The following is a 21,922-nucleotide window of genomic DNA, read 5'->3' as shown; positions in this document are numbered from 1 at the left end:
GTAAGTTTGTACATACAAAGTTATCAAATGCAAAATGCTTTAAATTACAGTGTGCATCTTTGTCCTGTTTCACTCCTGGAGGGTTCTGACATGGACCTGCAGAGATTATCTCTGTAGTGTTCTGCAAACATCTGGGAGTCTAGGCATGCTCATAAATGTGTAAGTGGCTTAGTTTCAGATGTGAATGCAGTGCTCCTGAGAGAATGAGGTAACAATTCAGGAATATGATAAAGCTTATATGATACAAAAAAAAGTTGTAGCTCTGTGACATAAAGTGCCAAACACATATAGGCCAACTCTGATCGTGTAAATTTGCTTAAAATATCTTCCAGATTTCCTTTTCCTGTGAGGCTTTATGCATGAGGTATTGTCTTGTGCTGCAGTAGGCAATGAAGAATAAACCTGAGAGCATTCCCCATCGTGGCCCTGGCTGGTTTGACACAAATGTGTGTCTCATCCCGCATGCACACACATTGGATCTGCTGGATGATTTGGGAGCTTAGTATAAATGCCCATCAAATTGCAGCCCACAGTGGGAAACTCGTGAAGGTCAGTATGGTGCATGCGTGTACAAGTTTGTGTTCATGAAGGGGCAAGTGAGCCTTCAGCATGGGTGTCTAAAGGTGGATGCGTTGGCATTTGTCTCTACTCTTCCAGAGACAATCCTCCTCTTCCTCGGTGCCCCCCCCCCGGAAGAGGTAAGTGTTGTGCTTACTTTGGCATCATCATCCAAGCAACCCGGGACAGAACCTGATACTCACCCCTCCTCTCCTCACTGTCTCCTATTTCTCCCCGACACCCCTGTCTCACCCCTTCCCCTCCCTTCTCCATATCGGCGCAGCCACCTCCGCCCGCGCGCCTCCCCTGCGCGTCCTGCTGCTCCGCCCCCCGCCGGTCTCTTCCTTCGCGCCGTGAGAGGGGCCCGGCCAGCGCGGGGGCCGGGCTTAGGGCCGGCGGCAGGCAGAGGGCGTCATCCGAGGGGAGGAGCGGGGGCGGCGGGAGGGAAGACGGCCGGGCGGCTGGTGAGTCGCGCCGTCTCCCAGGCCGCGCTGCGCAGCCTGCGGTCCGCGGGCGCCATGGCCAGTGAGATCGAGGATCTGAGCAGCCGGGAGGCGCAGAGCGTCTGCGAGGCCCTGGGGCGCTACGAGGAGACGCTGCGGGGTGCAGTCCGGGAGATCCACGTGGACATCCAGGTGTTCAAGCAAGGGGTAGGCCGGCAGGTGGAGGAGGTGCTGCGCCTCGCCAGCCCCCTGGCACACACCGTCTCCGAGCTGCAGCAGGAGAACCGGCGCCTGCGGGCGCAGCTGGAGCGCCTCTCTCGGCAGGTGGAGGCCCTCGGCCGGTCGGCGGGGCTGCCGCAGGAGTGGGCCGACGAGGCAGCGGGCAGCCCCCCGACCGCGGGGCCGGGCTCTCCGAAGCGGAGTTCGGCCGACGGCACGTTCTCCAGCAATGCCAAGCTAGCGTTCACTGGCCGGAGCCAAGTAAGTGCTGGCCGCGGCCAGAGGGAGGGCCGAGAGGGTGCCTGAGCGGGTGGTTCACGGGTGCTGCCAGACTCTGCACTGGCACGGGGAACATGACATGGGGCTCCTCTTTTGCAGTGCAGGGTCAATGGGCTTTTGGGAGGTGCTCTGAGAAGTGGTCTTGGCCCTGCTCCCACCTAGGGACGCTCCCGATTATGGCATTACTTGGTCACACTGGGGTCTTGGTTAGGTTGGTAGCAACCTGTCAGTTCAGTGTGGTTAGAAGTAAGAAGAGAAGCTGAGGCAATCTCAGCTATCAGTATACATATGTATGTGAATATCTGTGTAGCCTTTCTGGACTCGATTCAGGAGGATCTGTGTGCTAGCAATGCTGTTTACCAGTTGGCAAGCTCACAAAGGAGAACAGCTCAGCATATAGCAGGCAGTAACATGTTTTTCTAAGATAATGACTTAGCATCCTGCAGTGAGACAGTTTTGCTGCACAACCGCTATCCCACACTGCTGCAGCTCATCCCTGAGAGGTGGACCTCACACAAGCTGTCATGATCTCCATGACCTAAACTAGCACAAATGCACACATTCCTCCCAGTGATAAAACTCTCTCTGCAGCGTAGTGGAGCCTTGTAACTCGGTGCATGGAAACCCCAGTTAGTGGGAAGCACATCTGGTATTGAGACATTTTCTATATGTCTGGCTCTATGGAAAGAGTTGAGAGCTCCTGTACAATCCTTGACATTAGGAAGTGGCAGCCAGACAGTACACTGTGATTCAGCCACATAAAACAGTGATGCTAGAGACTGAGCTTTCACAGACAACAACCTATTTCATGTAGTCTTGATTAAGCCATGTCTTAAGGGGTCTTTAAGACTGCTGAAGCCTGAAAAGCTGCTCTGTGGTCTATCAAGGCTTTGAAGATGAAAAATAAAAGTTTGGAAATGAAATGCAGTCAAAGTTAAATTGGTGGGAATGAGCAGAGAGTCTGTATTGCATTCTAGCCCTTTTCATTCCTACTGACTCAAGAATGGGGGCATAGGGCTTCCCACAGCTGGGCGACTGAAAAGGTAAGGCTGCTGCTTGATACACTGTTCTAACATAGCTGTTGCAACTACTGGCTTTTCCCCTATGTGACAAAGGTAAGCGGATACACACACAACTTTCAGATCTGTTCCTTTTTGTTCCGTGGATTCATCTGCACTTGTCTGTATTGTAAGGAACAGAAGTGAGCTGAGCAACATGGAAGGGACAAGGGAGTGTAGTCCCTCACACCATCTCACCTGCTTCATCACCTGCCTACATTGTCATGTGTACTTCACACTCTGAAAAGCATTGAAGTTATGGCAATATCCAGCTTTCAGTATTGGTCTGCGTTAAAGCACAGCATGAACTTTTGTTTGGATTGGAACCTTTCCGCTTTGCTTTGAGGTTTCAGGGATGATCGCTTAAGTACTGATAGTTCTTCAGTGCCCTCCCAACAATTTTGCCTGAAAGGTTGGACAACTTCCCAAGTTAGCATAGCTGACCGAGAAGGAATTTCAGTACTGAGAACCATGGGAGATGCAGCTAGAGCTACACATACACACAATGCATGCAGTGAAAACATGATTTTGTGGGTAAGGCTCTGATGTGGCTGTGCTCAAATGGCTAAAGAGCAAGCCTTGGTCGCTGTGGCAGTCATGCAGATTCTCTATAATGAAGAAAGTGTTCCTTCAGTTTCTTGCAATTTCTTGATCACTTGAAACAGAGTATGTTTTCAGATAAATGAGTACCTGTGATAAAATTGGCAACACTTCTAGGCTTAGTAAATACTTCTATAAGTTTGAGATACGAGGAGCAAATAAGATTGACCTGGAAATAGTAGCAAATCAAGATGTGTTCTTTTTCACCTGAAAAGATTTGTTGGTTGAGTTCCTTTTTACTGTGTGGTCGATGCAGCCTTTATCCCAGCAAGAGACTGAGTTCTGTTGCCTTCAACATTTCTAGCAAAATACTTGGGATAAGAGTTGAGACTATCTTTTGCAGATTGGAGATTCTGAGCATCTTCAGTGTCTGAAGCGTTATTTTCTAATATTGCTAGATTATTTTTTTGAGGTAATTTGATTGAAAAAAGTGAAGCCAGGGAGTTCCAAGCATGGTTAAGAACACACAAATCTCCATTTAATTCTAATCTTTAGGCAATCTCGCTATGCTGTCCTTGAAATCTAGTATACAACAGTCTAAGTGCTGATTTAGGTGGAATTTTAAATGGCCATTAGCCACTGTGATTTGAAGGTGAATCTTTCTGGTATTTTGATGCCCAACTTTAATTTGACTCTCTAACCAAGCCAGAATCTGAGAGTTGCTTTTGCAAAGGTGGAAAATAGGGTATGTTTGAAGAATTAATTTTAAAGTGGGATCCTGGAGCCATAGCTGCACTATTGAGGATTTGTCCCTCACTGAGCAGTTTGCTACTGTTTGTCATCCTTTGCAGTCACTGAGATCTCTGACCTACCTGCCTGTGATTGTTAGAAAGGAAGAATTTTGACCTTTTTTGTTGATGAGATCTTACATTTTGGCAGGAGCTGTATCATTTGCGATTTTTCCATAGTGTTTGTAGTTGAGCATGATGCCTTTGTGAATAGGGAAGACTAAAAATACTGTGGGGGTGTTCTGTTTTTTACTGTTAGAAGAGTTTCTGTACAATGTGAACAGACTGCTGGACAGACCGCTACAGAGAACCTGCCTAGAGTGGTCAAAGGAGGAGAGAGATTAATATCTGGCTATGACCACCTGGGAAGAAGTAAATACATATTACCCATTTGTATCTCTGTGTGGTGACCTGATGGCACCCAACAGTTAGTCAGCCTGAGAGTTATGACATGAGACATAATGACCTGAGGTATGCAGACAGGGAGATTAAGTGATGCAGCAATCACCTGGCATTACATACTATGATTGTAAACCATCTCTTGGCTATATTTGATAAAGGAAGTCCAGTAGTTCCACTTCCTTCTTATTATTCTCTTACACTTTGTGCAAGTGTCCTTCTGGAAGGGTGGCATTTTAAGATTTCCTTGATCCTTATCTATATTATTTTTGTTGTTGTTTGGTTTGTTTTAATTCACTGTGACATGGCCGTGGACACCTGCTGAAGCTGCCAAGGTAGAATTGTTCCCTGCTGTCCGTTTTTATCCAGCCTTGCTTCAAAAAAGGTTCTGTGGAAAGTGCTTCTACTGTTTTTCTTCAGTGATTATTCCATGTGCAAAAGCTTCCTGAATATGCTCATGGCATTCAAGACATTTTTTTCAAGCTGCAGGGTCAATTACAGATAGAGAATACTTATGCCGTCTGATGGTAAGTGCTTTCTAGCTGAAGAGTTAAGGGGTAAATGTGGTGCAGTTCTAGCTGGTGTCTAGCAGCCTTGTTTGCATTTCCTCACACATTTCATCATTCCCCATTTCTGATGTATCAATGATCTCTTTATATGCAAGGAACAGTGTCAAATCTTGCCTTGCGATGTCAATGGTGGTTTTGCTGTTCACCAAAGTAAAGCATCAGTTTCATCCGGCATGTGTAACGAGAGAGGGAGGAACCTCTCACAGATAAAAGGCATTTCTAGATCCAATGACTTTTATCGTGAGTCTTTTGATAACCGATGCTTTTATGAAAGATTTTGGGTGACTGAGATCTTTCATTTGAGAGAGAGGAATCTCATTTGTCTGTCATTCTTCTACAGTTTGACCTTGTTGCAGGCAAAAGCTTGAAGACATAACAGATGTGCACCTTAGAGGCTCAGAGAGGAAATAAAAATTGTAGTTCTTTTCTTTCTAATCTCTCATCGTCTGGTGCTTAACTTTTTCTCAGTGTGTGGGATTTTTCACCACTGGGTTACCATATTTGCCTTTTATTTTTTATCAGCTTCCAGGTACGAATCTCCAAGGTCTAACTTTTTTCCAGTGAAGGAGGAATTCTAGCAGCCCTACAGGTGTGGGAAGTATATCACCCTACATTACATGGAGACTTCTGAGCTACAGAGAGATTAGTTCTAAGAGCAAGTCAGAATAAGACATGCAGAACATTAGTGTTAACTTTATTTTCTTCAACTTCGCCAGTTCCTCATCATGTTGCTTACATGAGTTGTACAAATGAGTACTTCTCATTAGTAAGCACAGATATAGGTACCTGTCTCTCTGCTATTTACAATCTACGTAGCCTGCATTGACAGAGGAAGTATTGTTACACACATGGATTTGTCAGAGGCTTGGCATCTCCAAAGTGGATTTTAAAGTACTTTAGCCTGACACTATTAAGTGTGTGGTAGAATCTGATCCCAGATCCTCCTAGTGTTTTATCAGCACATCAGCCTTCCCCCTCCTCCAGCCTGTATAATTTTCATCCCCAGCACTGTTAGCCAAAATATAATAAATTAATGCAGCACCTGTCACTGCATTAGGAAGCCAGTTCAGCGTGTAGGATGCTACATGATCTTTGCAATGACCAGCTCATTTGACTGTTTTACTGGCCCCCACACTCACCCCAAGCTTATAAAGTAGATTAATGTTTACACAGGTATTTGGCACATTCAGGTCATAATGGCTGAACAGTTCTAACTGTATGCCATGGGTACATTGTAGGGAGTTATATTAGCTGTGCGTTTCAGTTCTGGATATGGGCAATAACTGTTGACTAGGATGTCAGTTACACTAAATACAGCAATAAAAGTTCCGAACCCCTGCTTCTGCATGATTTGTATAATTAATATTTGACGTACTTTTCTCAAGTTAATCCTGGCAGCTAGCGATAACTGAATTTATTCATGCATAGTACCTTCTTGACAAATGCAAAAGTTTCAAAATAATTTTATTTTCACAAATTGAAAGATCTGGATACAATGACACAGATCCAGTTTTGCAGCAGGATGTCGGACTGTGTGTGCATATGGAAGCATTTTCTGTGGGGATAACACATGGTACAAAAATTTAAAATATTTTTCATTACAAGGAGAGACAAACATTGTTTTAAAGAAGTTGTTGTTCTGGTGATGTGTTGTGAAAAAGTTTGCAGACTAGCTTTGCAAAAGAGCTCATCACTCCTTTTGGACCTAAGCTGAGTAAGTTACCTAAAGAGTGCAGCTATGTTGGATGTGAGCTCTTCTGAAAAACCTCTCTGTAATGAAGCCTCTAAATGGGAGAGATCTCACAAAAATCAGTGGAGCCTGGATAGCTGAATTGCAATGGTTTTGCTTGTAAGAAAGTTTTACATGCTGGGAAAGAGTGAGAAGTTCTGAACATTCCAACATCCCCAATCTAGTTTATTTTCCTTTCTTTTTAATTAAGAAAGATAGAAGAAAATTAAAATGAAGCAAAAGTTCTCCTTGTTCGGATTGATATGCTGAACTTCATGACGGATTTGATTTGTAGAACTTGAAGTGTATCTTAAGGCAGGCTAACTAATGGACATTCTAACTCCCAGCTATCTTAAGTACACAGCAAACCTTTGTTGGGCATAGTAGAAATCTGTCAGTCTTGTTAATGGGGCTGTAAGCAACATTGTGCTAAAACATGGTGTTGTGCATGGTTTTCTTGTTTGAGTGGTGGTGGTTGTTGTTGTTTTTTGTTTGTTCGTTTGTTTTTAAAAAAACAGCCTCTCTTGCACATTTTAGTGGTAAACAGACTACAGAATGTCTTGGCTCATCAGGTAACCTCTGCTCTCTTATCTAGCGGAGCACGTAAATACATATATAAGCCCAGGAAATAATTTACTTAGAAACTAGGCAAAATAATTAAATGAAAGCCCCTGGTGGAGGAACTTTTAAAAATCTTCTTATCTGAGAGTACATCTTCCATGTTCTTGGGAAATCTTTCCACATTTCCAGTCCTCTTCTGAACTTTGTATTGTTCTGTTTGAAAATGATATCCAGGTGATTCTATCTCTTTTCCTCACCTAGTACAGAAAAAATTGGTATGAGAATCTGACCCCGGGTTAAAAAATAGTATACAACCCAATATAATAAAATATACCGTCCAAGCTGAGCCTTAAAGACAGTTCACAGTATCTCAGTCTTGCCACCATTGCTTTCTGTGTTTTATTGTAGTACATTGTTGTAAGACACACCCGCTTACCAGGCAGCAGGTCCTCATCTTAAAGTCAGATTAATGGGGTTTTACTGCACTTTAGTGGTTTCTCCAAATGATGCTGTGGTCTTGAAAAGCCTGGATACCGATTGTGATCTGAGAATGTAGGGCTCAACCTTAAAGTCAAGAGAAGGATTTTCCTCAACTTTAGTAGTGTAGATGTGTAGCTCAACTTCTGCTATGTACACCTGTCTCCCACAGAAATCTGTTGGAGGTTAAATATCTAGGAGGATCAGAATCTAAGCCCACAACTGTACACTCTGTGACAAAATTGTATTTAGACTGCCTTACTGTAATCTAGTACTAGTCAGCAAATTCTTAGCAAGATCACAGGCCGTAGTTACCAGGAGCTGACTGGAATTTGTACTTGAGGTAATGAAAGTTCTAGTATCTCAAGTAATGGATACTTAAACAGTCTGTACACTCTGCAGCATCTAACAACATTGAACACTTTTAAAAAATCTTCAAGGTGCGTTAATGTTGTTGTCTGGTGTTCTTAATTAAGTTTGGATGAGTGTAAACAGATGCATAGTAAGCAGCAGGCAAGTTCCAATAAACTATTTTTGTTTGTTTATCTTGAATTGATCATATAGTTTCTGTATTTGTACATGAGATATATTTATCCACCCTATTAATAAATTATTCTAATAATTTATGATGAAGCTATGGAATAAATAAGTAAAATCAAAGCACCAGATTGCTCCTTACTTCTTGTGTACGAGAAGCTGGGACAAATTAAGTTATTACATGTATACACCCTGCCTCTTTTGTTTTCTGTTATGTTCTGTTGGTTTTATACTTACCTACAGTATAAAATCTTCAGTATCTATCTTCAGTCTTTCTGTCTGTCTTTAAAAAAAAACAAAAAAAAAAAACCAAAAAAACCAAACCCAACAACAACAAAAAACCCCCCACCATTAAAAACCCCAAAACAAACCCAAACTTGTTTGGATTGAGTTTAAAAGAATTTAGGATTATGTTCATAAGGACACATTACAGATTTTTTCTTTATTCATAAAATTTTTGTCTAATCTGGTAGTTAGATGTCTATCTAGAATCGATTAAAACTTTTTCATTACCTTTGTTGGGAAATTTCACTCTATTGAAACTGAAGTAACTGTGTGCCTGTAAAGCAGTTTCTTCTTTCTTTAGTTCCTCCAGCCAAAAATCACATAGTTCCTTGTGACTTTTTGCACACCCCTCCACCCTGAACCAACTTAAAAAAAAAAAAGACACCACCAAAAAAAAATTCTTGGCTGATTTTTCTGCAGTTATATTGGCAAACATTACAGGGAAAATTAGAGCTCTTCCCAGAAAAAAAACATTGTTACAGAAGCTGAAGATTACAGTGCAGCTGTAAAGTTCTGCAAAGCATTAAGTGCTTTACGCAGTCTCAATTAATCTCTCCACTGTTGTGCAGAGTCTTCTGTTTATCACCTTCACAGTGGATGGTGATACCTTTATCTAACAAAAGTGGAAGACCCCTTCTAGGCGCATGGGGTCTGTGAGGACAAGTATGTGAATATTGATACAAGTCCTGCATACAAGTGCTCAGTTTGCAGGTTTGGCTCTTGAGGTTAGATAACTGTCCCCTTCTTGTATTATGTTCACTAGCACAAGGAAGACCTGCTCTTGGCAGGTGTTCCTGGATATTCTTCTAACTTTCGCTGCTGTTTGAAATTTAGCTGTCCTGTCTCTTTTCTGTTCTGACAGAGTGTAGACCTGGAGGACCACCACAAACCTGAGTTTAGAAGAGTTTTTAGCTCTTCTATAATTGAAAATGGACATCAGTCTTCACCAGGTAGGAACATGGCATGAAATGAAGTAGCACTACTTGTAAAATACCTGATACTGGCAGCCATAGAGCAAGCAGCTCTCACATGTTAGAAGCATTAGAATCTGCTGTGGTTTCAGCATGGATGTACTGTGGCACTGATACCATTTAACTTTATTTCTTAATTAGGAGTTTAACTTTTAAAATTTAACTTTACTGTTAAGCACGGACTATAATGTTTCATAAATTAGAGACTATTACTGTCACACTATCTTGGGGCACTAGTGATAATAAGGCCTGCTATTCTGGGTGCCATTGTAGCCTTGCATCCCAAAACATTTTGCAAATTACCTGTCTGTTTCCATCATCCTTCAGTGGAGGAAGGACTTACCAGCTCCATTTTAGAGAAAACTGAGGCACATAGCATTTTATAAAACCATGAAAAGAACAAGAATGCTAACTCCTAACCCCACAGCAGGAGACTGGAGGCAGCGGCTGCACAGAGGAAGAGGAGTAGCTTACTAAATGCAGATGCTAGTGAATTTATGATCTGAAGAAGTTATTCTTGCTGAGATTCATGTAGGACAGGTGTGATTCCTGCAGGGATCACTTACACTAGAGTTGTTTCTGCAGCGTGCTGTAAAATGGTATCATGTCCCACAGAGAGAATGAGGTGGAATAATTGCAATGACTTGTGAAATAAAGTTGTTGCCTGGAAATTGGTTTGTGACTTTGTTACATCTGCAAATAAATTTACTTCTTCTCTCCTTCTTTTTTTATTCACTAGGTCAGGCAAAAGTCTCCCATGACCTGACCTCTTCTCACATATCAGACTCTTCCCCTGAAGCCCATGCCCCTGCAGTTGCCTTACAGATGCCCCACCTTCCCGTGACTGCAGTAACCAGGATATCAGAGAAGTTTTCGGGAGAGACTGTCTGTTCGACAGGAACAACTAATGCATCGGCTGCCCTGCTGGGACAGAGCAAGAGCAAAAACGCAGTGGCAGTGAAAACCTCCAACCAGTCAGGTAAAAGAGACCAAAATAACTTGTTTGGTGAAGTTGTGTCCCATTTCTTTACTTCAAGAAATCGGTGCTACGGGACTGCTCTGTAACCTAATGGTAATTATGAAACCTCACTTCTATGGCTACATATCCCATGCTAGGACACTCTGATTTAGAATATCGTGGGTCCTAGGTAGAACTTTAGGCGTTAATGTCACATTTGCTGAGAATTTTTGCTGCCTGATATAGTTGCATTCATAGTGCAGCCTATTTTCTAGCACAGTTCCCAAATAAGTATTTATTCAATGTGGCCTGCTATTTTAATGAAATTTGCAGGAGTTTTTAGTGCTTTGAAACCTGAGGCCCCCTAAGAAGTTAGGCAGATATTTGGCTAATGGTTCAACAGTCATTTGGAGGGAGGAATGACCAACAGCAGACTGACACATATACACAACTCTGAGTGATTGCAGAATCTTTTTTAGATTAAATTGAATTTAAAAAAAAAAAAATTAAAAAACCACAAAAAACCCCCCAGAAATCTCATTTCATTTATATTGAAGTCATTCATCTTTGAGCTGTATTTCATATACATTTAGTGCCACTTACAGATCAGACTATATAAATGGGTCAGAAGTTATAGAGAGACCAGATGGAATTGCCAGCAAGAGATAGGGATTATCTGCAGATTTTTCTTTCAACTTTTATGTTATTAAAGCTAAGAATGTAGCAAAGCCTTCCTTTGTCTTTTTTTTTTCTGCTGTTTCAGTGAAGGCCTGGAATTCAAGTACAGTGAGAACAATGGGTTCATCTGCCACTGGAAGTGAGTGTTCCTATCAGAGTGTCCTTATGCAACACAAATTTAGAGGGATTCCATGCTCTATGTCTGGGGGATTCAGATGTGGGCACGTAGCTCTGATTAGCAGGTACACAGCAATATTAAAATTGGTAACAAGACTGCAGGTAGATTCAGTTTCTCAGGTATCATGGAAGCTTGTTCCACTGTATCAGATTCTCCCTCCATTCAGAGCAAGGGGTACTTATCCTTATTTGCACAGTGGTGTACATGTGTACTGTTAGGCATTGTCTGCAGCAGAAGCAATAGGTGCCAGAAAAGCATGGCAGAACAGACAGTTTGAGCAGTGAAGATTTCAGCTGACCAAGTGAAAACTGTAAAAAACTGTAACTGGATGTTGAAGCAAATTTGTTTGGGCAGAATAGCAGTGAGTAGTCTCCTTCATATGTGAATGTGTCAAAGGACAAAATACCTTAAGGATTTTCGATTTCAGTCAAAATAGATGAGTTGAGCTCTATCCAAAAGTACTTCCGACTGATGTCACCAAGCTGTTACTGCCTACACAATGTACTGGCATTTGACATTGCCAGTTTAGCAAAGATGTAGTTCATCCAGAACAGGGATCACACTCCTCCTCAGCTTAAAACCTCTGAGATTTGCACAGATATCTGGCCATTGTTTGTGGTCTCAAATTTGGCACATCCATATGCTGACATTTACAAGGGTGTTTTACATGGGAAGTCTAGTTGATCTGAATCCCTTCTATAAGTAATGGTAAGTTCAGCATTTTCAGAGTGATTTGGGCAGTGATCAGGTTTGGATTGCTTCTAAGATGCCAGTCTTTCTTCTTTGTATATAGAAGGAGCCTTCAATAAATGAGTTGCTGGCTTATGCAACAAGTTTATGCTTTAGTGTGTTAAAACTGGGCAAGCCACTCTGTTGTTCTGCATTTACAAAGCATAGCTGGAGTCCAGAGCCAGGTTCTAAGAGGCAAAGCACAAAAGATAGAACCTCAGGGGCAGGGGGAGGAAGATGCAAAGTTAATTTTAAACCACATTTGCAACCTTTGGAGTCTGCTCTACTTTACAAGCTAAAACATTTCCTGGTGGAAATTAAATAATTTAAAGTATGCTCTTAATCATGGCAAACTTCCCAGGACTCCTTATGTCTGCCAGAATTGACTGTTGCAAGCTGAGCTGTAGTACCATTTCTTCTTTTCACTGAAATGTCCATGGCATTGTGCAGTCCTCTGAGGTCTGCACAAGGGCTTGAAATGATTCAATGCAGTTCTATTCAAAGGCATCCTCTCACAGCCCTTTCAGGTGTATTTACACCATCCTTGCTGCAGTGCAACAATTTTGCAGAGGGATTGAACCCCAGCTTGTTAGCTCAAGTTAGACAGAAGCCTGCATCTTTTCACTGTGCTCAGTAAAAATCAATGCTTGGCTATATATTAGGAAATGGCTTGAAAACATGTGAGGAAAGGAGATAAAATAAATGTTTCTGCCCTGATGTGTCTTGTTTTTCTTGCTTTTATACAGAGAATACCACTTCTGTCACTAAGCCGGTCTCAACTGTGAGCTGTGGAACGAAAACTGGTGAAAGGTACACATTTTTCTTGACATTTTCTTAGGCCATTGTGCTCAGTGTAGTCTCAAGGAACAGGTGTCCTTCTGGCTTGGAGAACAGGTGAGTCCCAGATGCTGTATTTTAAGCCTATTAAAGGTTGTGAGCTCTCCTGAGGGCCAAGTGGAACAGAGATGGGAAAGGATAAAAATCTTTTGTAAAGCTGTTTAAAGCAGACCTAACTGTGGATTTCAGCAATGTTACAGTGCTAGTCAGTAAAACAGTCAATGCCAGCGGTGGATTTTTGTTAGGAGGAGCAAGTTGTCAGACCCTTTGAAAGCACTTCTAAAAATACTCAGCTGTGTTGAAATTTGTACTTTGGGCTTATTTTTGGAAACCAACATATTACTGCCATCAAACGTCCTTAGTTTGGCTAGCCTAGAGTTTAGTTTGTAGATAAATGCCTTGCTGAGGACTGAGTACCACTACACATTCTTTATTAACTTGAAGTCACAGTTGCTTAGTTTAGGATTACATATCCTGGCATATCCAGGCATCCTCAGCATGCAGAATATCCATCAAGAAAAACAGGAGGGAAGCCAATTTAAATCTCTTAAAATTGGCTTGCATCTGCCTTGAAAATTATCCCAAATTTGGCATTACATTTCTTCTGAAGTAGTTCCAACAAACATCAGCCCTTCAATATTTGAGTGATGATACACTGAGCACCCTAGAGTACTTCCTATCTGATCAGACCTTGATTTGTACCAGAAATTAATATGTGACACTGATGTCATTGCTCTTTGTCTCAGTTTTTCCATTTCTGTCATGGAGAACATTTCCAAATGCAATGTGTGGTTTACTTCATTAATTCTAATAAAGTGGTTTATGGCTCAAATAAACACAAAGTAGAGTATAATCTTATATTTCCTGGTCAAATTACCAGCTTGCAGTCAGTGAAGCAACACTGACATGAGCTCAAGATTCTGTGTACTGTAAGTAAAAATTTCAGAAGTACTTCCTGAATTACTCTTCAGGTTCCATTTTTAAAATGTGACTTGCCCTCCAAGAACCCCAGAGTTGGAAATTAAAGGGATTTAGTGCTCCTGTGTGACCACAACTTTTGTTTGTTTTCCTTTTTAGTTTTTTCTTAAAAGTGTTTAGTTGTTGTTCTACTCAGTACTACGAAGCATTTGTGACTTGTCCAGCTATGTCTCATTTGTAAAAGTACCACCTTAGACTCTTACAGACTTAAGGGCTGTTGTCTGTCAGTAAAACTTTGACTTTTACTTAAATTGCTTTTGACTCATTGAGGTCCTCTTGAAACAGCTATTTTGGGAGGTTTAGAGTAGGCAAGAGTTGGACTTTTATGCTGACTCCTGGTACTGCAGAGAGTTACTTTTTGTTTAACCATATACTTTTCATGTTATGTTTCTCCAGTGCCACTGACAGTTACTGTGATGTGACCCCCAGCTCTCACCCCTCTCCTCCCACTGTACGTCGCCAGGTTGAAAGGAGGCGAGAACTGGTGCGATCTCAGACGCTCCCACGGACTACAGGGACACAGGCCAGGAAAGCACTTTTCGAGAAATTTGAACACAATGGTGGAAAGTACGTCACACCCCTTGTTTCCAGAATGGGTTTGTTAATGGGAAACTGATTTGTCAATTATTGCTAGCAGAGGATAGCTGGGTGCGAGGACTCTCTCAATGTAGGATTTTGAGCTAAGGGACAACACAAAGTCATGGATAGCTTCTCTGACTTCATAGACTGAGCCTTGAAAATTCACAGCTACAGATTCCTCTGGCTTTGGAGTTGTTCAGCTGAAGAAGCAGGTGCCTTTTATCATGAAAAAGTGCTGTGAAAGCTGCCTTCTCCATCATATAAGAGACTGGGAATATACGGGGGTATGATTTAAATAGAAGAGGGCTTGGAATCCTGGCTTTAGTGAAATGAAAATGAGTTTTTCTTGCAGGACCAATAAGTTGAAGTTTCAGCAACGTGTTTCTCAAATATCTCCTGGACAGGGGCTGACCTGGGCAAGGTTGCATAGATGTTGCTGACAAGTAGGTGTAAGTTTTTCTAGAATGTAATTTAATCTGGTCTCTGTTAATTTTCCAGAGGAAAAGGAGAATCCAGAGCTAAGCTGAAGAGGTCGCAGAGTTTTGGGGTTGCCAGCGCTAGCAGCATTAAACAAATTCTGTTAGACTGGTGTCGCTCAAAAACCATAGGATACAAGGTGAAGACATGCTAGCACTTTCAGCTCTCTTTTTCAGGAGAATTTGACAAAAAAAAAAGTATACTCAAAAGGCAAATGTAAAACTTGGTGGACAATGAGTTAACTTCCTCAAAGTCATCAAGTTTTGTGTGGGTAACACAAACATCATAGTTTGCATGGGAAGCTCTTCAAGTCAGTGATTGCATGAGTGACATTCTGTATGTTTGTCAAAGCAATGCATTAGTGTTTGTCTGAAAGCCTACATTTTTGTGCTTATGGATGTAGACTTCAGTATGGACTCACACATTTTCTTCTTAGTTGCAGGCTATGATTTTTGCATTCTCATTATATATGGCAAGATCTGAATAACATTTTGCCAGTATGTGGAGACCGTGGCCCTTTTGCTACAGGCAGACCGAAGTACTCTCTACTGGTATTAGACAAGTGAATTTGTAGTAAATGATTGAGGTTGAATCATACGGTGTTAGTGAGCTAATTTCTATGAGGTAACATCAGTGTAGCTAAAAGAATTCAGCAGTTGAGATTTTAGTAATTTTACCTGGCCTTAAACTGCAATTGCCAAAGCAATTTCTAGAAGAAAGATAAATTTTTTTTCTATTATGTTTTTCAACATTATTGTATAATGTGCATTATTATTGCTGAACTCTAAATTATAATATACATAAGCAGAACTAGTGAAAATTACTATTAGTTGCTTACCAGAAAAGCTGGGGCTTGAATTTTATATGATGGGACAAGACCCCAAATATGTTTCTTTTCACTGTGGCAGTTGAAAGTAACAATAAGCGTTTGTTCCAAGAATCAGGTTTTGCAGTAGGTGTTATTCTTCCTATATTTCTACCTGCCTCTGTGTAAACAGGCATTGAATTGGGCCTTACTGAAAAGCAAAGCAAGCAAGCATAGTCTTTATCTAGTATTATTCACAGCCACAAAATGAACCGTTCTCCCATTGTAAATACTTCACAGGGATAAGCAGTGTCATTAGTTTCTGCAGATACTGAGCTGGTACATTGGGCCTGCTCCAGAGCTCACTGACGTTGACAAGATTCTTCCCAGTATTTTCAGTGGGCTTTGGATCATGGACCTTGACTGTGTGTCTGCTTTGCATCTGGGCATTTTAGGCAAAAGGCTTTCATTGCTGAGCATGCTGGGTTTTTTTCCTCAGAATACCAATAATGTCATGGATATAAAAAGAGGGGGAGAAAAACATAAAGCCTGTGCTCTGTTGCTTTGGTTAGTGGGAGAGAAGGATAAAAAACTGCAGTGAGCAAAAGTAGCTACTCTTCTCCATTCCCCCGTGCTGTATTAACATGCTTGTTTTGTTCATCATGACAGCACATTGATCTCCAGAACTTCTCCTCAAGCTGGAATGATGGGATGGCATTCTGTGCTCTTGTGCATTCTTTCTTTCCTGAAGCTTTTGATTATAATAAGCTTGACCCAGCTAATCGCAAGCAGAACTTTGAGCTGGCCTTCACCATGGCTGAGTGAGTATCACATTAGATCCCTGTGAAGTGCTTCCAGTTCAAGTCTAGTGCGACTGGGCAGCAGTGAAGAGTTTAATCATTCTTTTTGTAGATTCTGTATCACTAGCTTATGTTTGTCATTCCAGAAAAGATAATAAAGCTCTGCATACAGAATGCATAGAACAGGAGACTTGGTAGTCTAAAATCAGAGGTGGTTTTACCAGGCACAGGATCACTCACTGGAGTGCTATCTTCAAGCCTTTCACAGTCTTCGGGCAGTACTTGAATTCTGCTTTCTCACCTCTGTGCTTCTCACCAGCCTCAGCACTGACACACTAAACTTGAGAAATCAGCCTCATGATTTATGCTTGGAAAGAAGAGGAAAAAACCCTACTTCTCTGTGTGTGGGGGGAGGGGTGTGGTGTTTTGTTTTTTATTATTATTATTTTGTTCTTGAAGTAATGGATTATTCTTAATGAATTTGCTGATAATTGATCAGTAAAAAAAAGAAATTTGAGTTCATAGAGCACAAGGAATCCAATGTTTACTGACAGTCCATAGGAACTGGACATACGACTTGTAGTTTCTTAGCCAATCCCATCTACTTAATACCTGATTTGAATTTAAGGCATGTTAATATATCCACCCAGCCTCTCTGGAAAAAAAAGGTGACCTCTGAATGGCAGGGAACAAGTAGATTAACTTTTAGAATTGGGTTTTGTGAGAGGGTTCACCTCTATCTGTATGTTGCTTTGGTTGAATAAGAATGAAGGTTGAATTCAGTGTAAGTAGAATTAGATCAAGGCTGAGAGCTTCTCAATATTTCAACCTGGTAACTGCATTTTTGTAAAACAGACAGAGCGAATACCCTCAGTCACACTGTCCTCATCCTTTTTGATGCAGCATACCAGGCAGTTAAATGATAACTTGTTTTTAAAGTCATGAGTGTGAACTTGTAGGCTGGAAGTAGTAACTTTTTTGACCTAGTATCAACATGATTCTTACTTGCTGTTTTGTTTGACTTGTGTGACAGTAAGAACACTCCATGTGGAGTGTTTAGCTCGGTTTAATACACTATTTCAAAATACTAACAGGATGTGGTAATACATGGCAGAAGTTACCTGCAGCTTCTGATACAGCTTCAAACACCAGTACCACCACACTGAAGCTCTGGGGTTCTTTCAGAATGCTTTGGGGGAGAAAAAAAAAAAAAAAAAGCAATAACTTGCAGAACTGGATTTGCCATTTGCCATTCCAGAGAAAAACTTTAAAAATTCTTAGCATAATATTGGCTTTCCTTATTACAGCCCCTAGCAAAGGATTTTATTTGGGAATTACAAGGTTTTTATATACACAGACATATATGTATATATAAAAAATTTTGTTGCTTGTTGGTGAATTGAAAGACATTCTATGACTTTTTTAGGTGGCTGATCTTTATCTACAACTCTCAAAGGAAAGTTTCAGTGTTTTTCTATCTTAGTTTATCTATAACAGTAAGTATAGGGGAGAACAGAAAACAACGTGCACAGAACAGTAAGAAACATTAGGTAAGTAAGGGGTATCTACAGAAATGACTAGTTCATAGCTGCAGTTGCCTTTAAACTAACTGTTCTCTGTTGTCCAAGTCACTCACACCTTGAAGATATGGGAGTGGTGGAGAACAAACAATCCACAGGCACATGGGCCTTCACTGGCACATGTCATCTCTTCTCGTGTTTTCCTGTTCTTTTGGTGCTTCCTATATAATAACCAGAAGAACTAATTATTTGCAAACTTGCATTGACCCTGCTTACTGAGGCTTCAGCAGAGGAATGTGAGATTGGGCTACATGCTAGATATCAGGGATATGAATGACAGTCAGTGGGGAAAAAAAAAACCAACACAAAACCTACAGGGCTTTCGATCAGATCCCAGTATAGAGGAAGAGAGGGAAAGAGCAGGAATATTGCATGGTCATAAAAATAGCAATCTTCAACCTGAGCCTGATCATTTCATTGTGAAATGAAATGTTGCTGATAAACTTCGGGATTTCTTGAATGCCTTAGTGATGCTGAAATGAGAGCAGCAAATGAACCTTGGACATAGTTGCAGGCCTTAGATTTGACTCTTGATTTGCTGTGTCTGTCTTATCATTACTTCAGGAAAATGGCTCACTGCGATCGTCTGATAGAAGTGGATGACATGATGCTGATGGGTCACAAGCCAGATCCCATGTGTGTCTTCACCTATGTTCAGTCTCTATACAATCATCTACGACACTTCGAATAAAACCATCGACACCTCTCCAGCCAGAAGGGTCAAGTATAGTATGCTAATAGAAAGAGTGACATCTTGCAAATGGAACACAGTGTTATTTCTTGCTTTTTACTGTTCCTTTGCTTACATTCAACTGCGTGGCTGGCTGACTGAAGTGTTGCTGAGCAGCGCCTCGAAGTGTTGATCACATCAGAGTGTCAGTATTACAGAAATATGTTTGAAAAAGACAAACGTAGGGAAAGGCAAATGCTGTCATTTGGGTGCTAGTAGTAGGTTGGATTTTTAATATTATTGTGTTTAAAGATCACAGGAAGCTAACTGCTGCTCTTATTTCTGTTAGGCTGGATACACGGTTTTATGCAGAGACAGCTAACTCTGCAACAGAGATGTTCCCTCTTAAAATGCAGATAAAACTCCAGAAGATAGTACCTTCAGTTCCACGTATCTGTTGAGTGTAGCACAAAAGAAATAGCAGATGGACAAGGAAAATTCAGTTTTCAAATAATAACCTAGAGTACTCAACCACTAGGGCAGTATTGCCTCTCGTCCAGCCCTACCCCCTGACTCTAGCATACCTGCATGCACACACACAAAGGCATTGTTTTCCTCTCTTAAAGCAGAAACAGAAGATGGATGCTTACCTGCTGACCAGGGTGACAGATACCTACCATGTTGCACAACAGTGTTTGTCTGTAATGGTCAAATCTAAAGTGATTTGCTTAGAGGCTTGCTAAAGCCTCTACTGGCAGTCCTGGATTAAGTTCTTGATCATGAACAGCAACAGCTGAGGCTGTTCTGTGTATGAGATTGAGATTGTGTGTTTGCATGATGTAGGATTACAGGGGAGGGGAGAGCTAGCAAGGAGCAAAATCATCTGAACAGCTGTAATAGAAGCAAGACTGTAGTGCACTTTGACCTGGACTCTGGGGGACAACAACTCTGCAGTGTGCACAGGAATGAAGTCTTTACGATTTGCTCAGTCCTCCTGCTGACTCTGAGGTGGACAGGCAATACACCAAAAAAGTACGAAAGATGTGGGAGTTCTGAAATGCCTTGGACTAGTTTCCATTTTCAGTTAAATTAGTGTTAAAACCAAAATACAGTGGGATTATTCCACATTTACTGGACAAAAAGGTCATGGGTCACACCAAATCAAGAGAGCTTTGTTTTCACGGTGAATGTTAAAACCAAAACCACTAAAAAAGCATAGTTTTTTTAAAAAAAAGCCTTTAAAAACTATTTCTTCCCTAAGAACAGGCTCATAGAAAGTAAAAACTGAAAGCCATGAGCCCTCTGCTTATGCCAGAGAATTATTTTTAACCTGCGTTTGTGCTTTTTGTAGATATTTATAAAGAGATTACTTTGGTTCTGTATTTGATGACCATTTATAATAAAATATGTCAAACACTCTTCAGATTTACTGCTTCTCTTTAGAATGAAGTGACAGATAACAAAGTAAAATCAGTGAAAAGAACTCAGAGCTTTTTCTTAAAGATTTTTGTTCTAGTCATGATGCTGTTGTGTGCTCTGAATTCCACAGAAGTTTAGTGGCATTTGGAATAGGATTTTAGTTCACCCTCCCTTTCTAGTGAAGTTTACTTAAGAAACTATGAATGAAGCAACCACTTTGTTAGCAATCTCAGAACAAAAAACCTCAAACACCAACAGTGTACAAAACTAAAGTATAAGTTAACTGCTGAAGGTCTGGATCATCAAGTTCTGTTTGACGTGCAGCTAGGCTGTTGCTGTGACATTATGGAAACAGTCTAAAATGCTTTTAAATGCACATCTTAATATGAGTATCTGCAAGGTACTTGATCAAACTAGCAGGATCCTTGGTATTGCTAATCTCACAGCTTTAATGCAAGTGGATAGAGGTTGGGTGGGCTGTTTGTATTTGTCATATGACTGCCGTTGTCTTCAGTTTTTTACTTTGTCTTGAATGACCATAATTCTGGGGAGTAAGTGTGCACCTGTTGCTCCACCAAATGCACTGTAAGGATAAACACACTGTACTTGTGTTTTGAAGTTATTAGAGTAAGCATGATGAGAGATCTGTCCACCACTGGCACATGGAATATGCATATTTACATTCTTACAGCAGAATACTTTTCGTTGACTAGCAGAGCCAAGTTCCATCGTGGCTACAGCAAGAGGGGCAATACTGGCTTTACACATCACATTCCTTCACAGTCCCAGGTTAGGGATGATTTTCCTGTGTGATGTGAGTGCTAAAGACACAGGTAAGTGCTTGGCCAATTTAGGCGTAGTAGCAGATAATCATATAAAGGAAGTTTTAGATAATAAAATTATTGGTAATTCACCAGGGGGAGTTTACATCCTTTCTATAATTAGCTCATTTTCACAGCTACCCAGAAGCTATTTGTACGAGTTGTCTAAAGTCTTCCCACTTCAGAGAAGTGATGGTAAAGATAGCTGGTACTTGCCAGCAAACTCATTGCAGGGGAGTGTAAGACTGTAAGCTGATACTAACTGCTAGTGGTTTGCATGTAAGAAGATGAGGGAGATGGTGCTATGATGTAATTAGAAAAACTGACAGCTTTGTGAATTGAGAGAAGGCTGATCTATACAAATAACCTTGACTGTGAGATTGTATGATTAAATTGAAACAAAAGTATGTCGTGTATCCCCCCTGCTGGACTTTTTTAGTATTTTCTTGAAAAATGCAGAGAGTGTGTATGACAGTAAATGTGTTTAGCATGAGTGATAAAGAGAACAATATATTAAGTCAGCATATTATACGTTTTACACAAACTGTTTCTTGGCTTTTCTAATACTTCTGCCCTGTATCTAAAATTCAGTGCTATCTAAGGTGGTTTATATGGCAACTTGATCCTACTTTTAAGGGCTAGATCAATTTGTTCTGTGCAAGATTTTCAAAATAATATCTGCAAAGACATTGCTTACTTTTTAAAATTATGTTTGCATATAGCTTCCCCAGCAGGGAAAACCTCCTCCTTGAAAGTTACAAAAATTGGATGGATGGCTTTCATCACTTCTCCCTTTCTGTGACATTTCCAATAAAGTGTTTCATCTAAGCATATGCTCAAACCAGTGCAAACTCTTGGATACATGTAATTAGGTATAAAACTAGCCCACCATGGTTCAACCTGTGTCATTAATTTAAAGCTGGCCTGGCTTACAGAGATAGTTTTAAAGTGTCCAAAATAAAAGTTGACATTGCTCTATGTAAGATGCACTTAAAAGCCA

General features: G+C 40.9%; 2 protein-coding genes across 6 annotated transcripts in view; one reads left to right on the top strand and one right to left on the bottom strand.

Annotated features, from left to right (window-relative positions):
• The first annotated feature begins 1,020 nt into the window (after positions 1 to 1,020).
• SMTNL2 (smoothelin like 2) lies at positions 1,021 to 20,101 on the top strand. 4 transcript variants are annotated; one of them, XM_086762904.1, is made up of 9 exons: positions 1,021 to 1,481; positions 9,305 to 9,392; positions 10,153 to 10,392; positions 11,135 to 11,188; positions 12,703 to 12,766; positions 14,168 to 14,338; positions 14,849 to 14,966; positions 16,302 to 16,453; positions 18,577 to 20,101. In XM_086762904.1, exons 1-9 carry the CDS (start codon positions 1,077 to 1,079, stop codon positions 18,701 to 18,703), a joined length of 1,419 nt encoding a protein of 472 aa, XP_086619030.1. In that variant the 5' UTR covers positions 1,021 to 1,076; the 3' UTR covers positions 18,704 to 20,101. The 4 variants fall into 4 exon arrangements, with proteins under 4 accessions (XP_086619030.1, XP_010122858.2, XP_086619032.1 ...); XM_010124556.2 differs by lacking the exon at positions 11,135 to 11,188; XM_086762906.1 differs by lacking the exon at positions 14,849 to 14,966.
• FBXO39 (F-box protein 39) overlaps positions 6,301 to 21,922 on the bottom strand; it is a 32,187-nt gene continuing 16,565 nt past the window's right edge. The window contains exons 3-4 of one of the 2 annotated variants that reach the window (XM_086762911.1): positions 7,580 to 7,707; positions 6,301 to 7,400 (exon numbers count right to left, since the gene is read on the bottom strand). In XM_086762911.1, coding sequence (XP_086619037.1) covers positions 7,621 to 7,707 — 87 coding nt within the window. In that variant the 3' untranslated portion in view covers positions 6,301 to 7,400; positions 7,580 to 7,620. The remainder of the gene's footprint in view (positions 7,401 to 7,579; positions 7,708 to 21,922) is intronic. The other variant, XM_086762910.1, reaches the window with a different exon arrangement.

This window comes from Chlamydotis macqueenii, chromosome 19 (genome assembly GCF_036417535.1).
Source record: "Chlamydotis macqueenii isolate bChlMac1 chromosome 19, bChlMac1.mat, whole genome shotgun sequence".
Taxonomy (NCBI): Eukaryota; Metazoa; Chordata; class Aves; order Otidiformes; family Otididae; genus Chlamydotis; species Chlamydotis macqueenii.
This window is presented reverse-complemented; position numbering and strand designations above follow the sequence as displayed.

Coding starts and splice junctions, on each gene's coding strand:
- SMTNL2 (XM_086762904.1), top strand. CDS start 1,077: ATGGCCAGTGAGATCGAGGATCTGAGCAGCCGGGAGGCGCAGAGCGTC. Junction 9,393..10,152: donor TGGACATCAGTCTTCACCAG/GTAGGAACATGG, acceptor TTTATTCACTAG/GTCAGGCAAAAGTCTCCCAT. Junction 16,454..18,576: donor CTGGCCTTCACCATGGCTGA/GTGAGTATCACA, acceptor TCATTACTTCAG/GAAAATGGCTCACTGCGATC.